General features: G+C 42.6%; 1 protein-coding gene across 1 annotated transcript; it reads right to left on the reverse strand.

Moving 5' to 3' along the window:
* Window positions 1–1,673: 1,673 nt before the first annotated feature.
* On the reverse strand, window positions 1,674–2,264 carry LOC147881792 (chaperone protein dnaJ 20, chloroplastic-like). Its single transcript, XM_087401452.1, has one exon. The coding sequence runs from the start codon at window positions 2,262–2,264 to the stop codon at window positions 1,674–1,676; it is 591 nt and encodes a 196-aa protein (XP_087257578.1).
* Between the last annotated feature and the right edge of the window lie 1,454 nt (window positions 2,265–3,718).

Raw genomic sequence — 3,718 nt, forward strand, 5'->3', positions numbered from 1 at the left:
TAGTCGTCAATGTTTGCACCTTCCTCATTCCGATTTTTTATGAAGCGTTGATATTCTATTGAGGAAGATGCTTATGAGTTGATTTGGAAAGAGAGGGAAAGAGGGACGAGATGTTGATTTGGGAAGGAGGGAGGGAAGAGAGAGAGAGAGAGAGAGAGATCACGCATGAGTAAAATTAGAATAGAAAGGAGTATGGGTATTTGATGAGTGGGGAAAAGTGGCCTAAAATAACTCAAGGGAAACTTTTTGAGAAAAAGTATAAGGAGAGCAGTGCCTTTTCAGGCAGTGCTAATAAAGAAGATATAGAAGGATCCCAAAGGCAAAGTATAAGTACCAAAAGAGCATCGTAAAAGATTGCCACTAAAAGCATTTTAGAAGTAAAAATTTAAAAATCAAACACTATAATGTTGAATAAAGAAACCTTGGTATTCAACAATAATAGCGCTTTCAACAACTCGTTAACATCAACACAGACACACATGCGCGTGCCATGGATGATTTTTTTCTCTTAGTTTCATTAAGAAGCGAAACTTTTATATTGGATTCGAAAGGTTGTATGCTCTAATAAAAATCAAGAATTGAAACTTTTGCCAAATTTTGAAACTTTTATGGGAAAAAATTAAAGATTTCTCAAAGATTACAACTTTTTTAATTTCAAAAGAAAATATATAGAGTTGTAATATGTTCTATTGATAATGAGCTTGGTAAACTTTTGCAAAGATTTTATATTAAATATATAAGTACAGCTTCGATAAAAACATCCATGGCGCGTGCGCACACACACACACACACACACACACACACATACACACATATGTATATGTATGTATGTACACATACATACACACATATACAAGTGTATGTGTGTGTGTGTACGTGCACAGGCATACACACATACATATATGCGTGTGTACACACACACAATGTGTGTATGTATGTAGATACACACATATATACATGTGGGCATGCTTGTGTATGCACACGCACACACACACATACAGACATTGAGTTTAGGAGCTATTGAAGTTATATTACTGTTAGTGTTAGATGCCCAAGTCTCTTTCTTCAAAATTGGAGTGTTATTGTCATTTTTCAAATGAAATACTCTTAGTGGCTATCTTTTGCAATCTCTTTTGGTACTTGTTGTCAATAATACTTGCTTTTGGGATCCTTTTATGTCTTGTTTATTGATAGATTACTCCTTTGTCTAGTAGATAGATAGAGAGAGAAAGACTTGCACATACATACATACATACATATATATACACACACATGTATATATGTATGTGTGTGTGTACATTTACTACTAGCACTGCCCCATTAAGGGCAGCCGTTAGGGCAGGGCTCTAGCTACTACAAACTTACTATTTTTTATGCCCTTTGAAAGGGGAACAACAGGAGTTGTACTCAGCCACTTGGGGGCACTCCTCTAGGCCTCTTGTTTATTTACTTATTTACTTATTTTAAGACTCAATCCCATTAGGTGGCACGAGTCAATCCGTTAGTTTTTTGAAGTCATCGGCTGCACTATTAAAATTTGCTCAATCGGTTGACAATCAATCTGCGCAAGGGCACGGGAAACCCAAAAAGAAGCATGTAACTGAGAATGCATCGACGATGAATTTTTTCTTTTGTACTGTGGGCTCTTATGTGGCCACCTATTCAAAGTTAAATCATTTACATTCAGAATTGCCACCATCACTCCGTGATCTCCTCATCCTGGAACCCCAAGACTCTTCCATGTTTGCTCTGCGCTTTTTCTTTAGCGCAGCTAGTTGGGCTTCCCATCGTGACCTCAAAACTATGCTTCCTACCTGAATCTTTTCTCTGGAAGAAGCACATATAGAGTGCAACCGTTGGTAGTCGTAAAGCGTCCTTTTGCCGGGATCTGACAAGACCTCGTACGCCTCATGTATTCTTAAGAACAACTCGGTGCTTTCCTCCCTCTGCGAAGAAGCGCATACGTCCGGATGATACTGCCGCGCCATTCGTCTATATGCGCTTTTAATCTCTTGAAGACCCACATTTTCTTCCACTCCTAGCAAATCATAGAAAGAAGAAAACTTTCGTGTTAAGTTAGTGGACATTGTGTGCCTGCCGGCGCTCTGGCAAACGGTTCTCAGCACCGGGCTCATCCGAGAGGACCGAGACCTGTTTGAAATCGAGGTCGACACATAGCAAGGCTCGTAACGCCAAGCTGCAAAGCCCGCGTACCTATCCAGTTGTCCACTTTGGAAGGATGCAGAGGGGTACGATGAAAGCATGGGCACCTCGGTTGACAGTCACCTATGTTACAGCAAGATGGTGGACGGACAAGGCGTTTGTGATTAGTTGCAACTGGGCGTGCACTTCAGCACTGGCGCTGCAAAGCAGTTTTGAAGCTGTAGGCGATAATGACAAAACCTGCGGGAGATAATAAACGTTGAAGGCTCACGAAAAAGGGGGCAGAAGAGGACTACAGCAGGGGTGGGAGGACATCCAGCACTGAGAGGGCTACAACATAACGTGAGATGAAGCGCGCAGAACAATATATAGCCAGGAAAATTCGTGCACGAGGACTAGGTCGTAGTGGGACGGGGGTAACAATGGGAAGTTTCCTGGAAGCGTAAAAGTAGGGCAAGAGGGCTATCCAGCCGGCCTACGAGGAGGCTTTGGAAGGCGATCACGAAGAACAGACCTGGCAACAGAAGCGACGAAGCAGGCCGAGTAGATTTTGACCCCTTCCACGATTTTCTTGTGTTTTGGTGGTGCATGAACGACGACACAGATCGTGTGGCCCTCCCCATGCATTATTAAGCGTGCTCTTTACGGTACAACAATGGGCCTTGCAAATACAGGCATATAGTTTGCATGAATGTAAGTTGCTCAAATTTTGCAAATTATTCAAAGCTTGTAAAATTAAAAATGCAAGTTAGGTTCAATAGGGTGCAATAATTTTGAGAGCCACCGCCAATCAGGTCCCTTGCTCTCTCGTACTCCCACTGCTACCCCTCGCTCCAGAAGCGCTTGCAGTAACACCACTCACTCTGACTCTGCCACTACCATGAGTCCTCCTTACTCGATTGAGGAACTGTCCTATGAAATCACGGTTGCTGGAGAGATAATAGAAAATAAAAAGGGCGCAACAGTGATGGCCACCATGAGGTGGTTGATGAGCCACCACTTCAGGAGCGACATAGCTACTGACTGGCGGTACCAAGATGAGGGAAAGAAGCAGGCAGTCATCAATGAGTTGAAAAGACAATATCCTAACCCTCCAAATTGGGAGTTCAATTTGGATTACATGAAAGAGCGCATGGAATTCCTCTTGAAGCATCGTAGGTCAACCTTGTGTACTTCCAACGCAAAGGGGAAGGCTAAGCCCAGCTGGGTAGACAAAGCTGATTGGAAGTTTTTCAACAAGTAGTACAGGGATGATCCCGAATAGTTTGAGGATCAGAGGAGACGGCTAGACTCCATAGGTACTTCGCACTTTGATGCAGGCGGAGGGTTGGTGTTTGAGGCAACCATGGTAAGTCTACTTCTTCTCATTTAATGTATTGTTCTATTTGTTTTACTACATATTGCATGCACTTTATCTAACTCTCATAAATTGGGCCCACAGCAAGCTGGGATGGGTCGCCTTCCTATAGACACAAAGACAAGACGCGTGTTTTGCATAGAAACAAAGCCGTGGTTTATTGAGCACGAGACACTAGGAGTGACAGTCGATTGGGCT

Source organism: Dipteris shenzhenensis, chromosome 30 (genome assembly GCF_047967505.1).
Source record: "Dipteris shenzhenensis isolate YYH24624 ecotype China chromosome 30, Dip_SZ_1.0, whole genome shotgun sequence".
In the NCBI taxonomy this organism is placed as follows: domain Eukaryota; kingdom Viridiplantae; phylum Streptophyta; class Polypodiopsida; order Gleicheniales; family Dipteridaceae; genus Dipteris; species Dipteris shenzhenensis.

Bases quoted from the DNA above. Each gene is read 5' to 3' on its own strand.
- LOC147881792 (XM_087401452.1), bottom strand. From the start codon at position 2,264: ATGCTTTCATCGTACCCCTCTGCATCCTTCCAAAGTGGACAACTGGAT.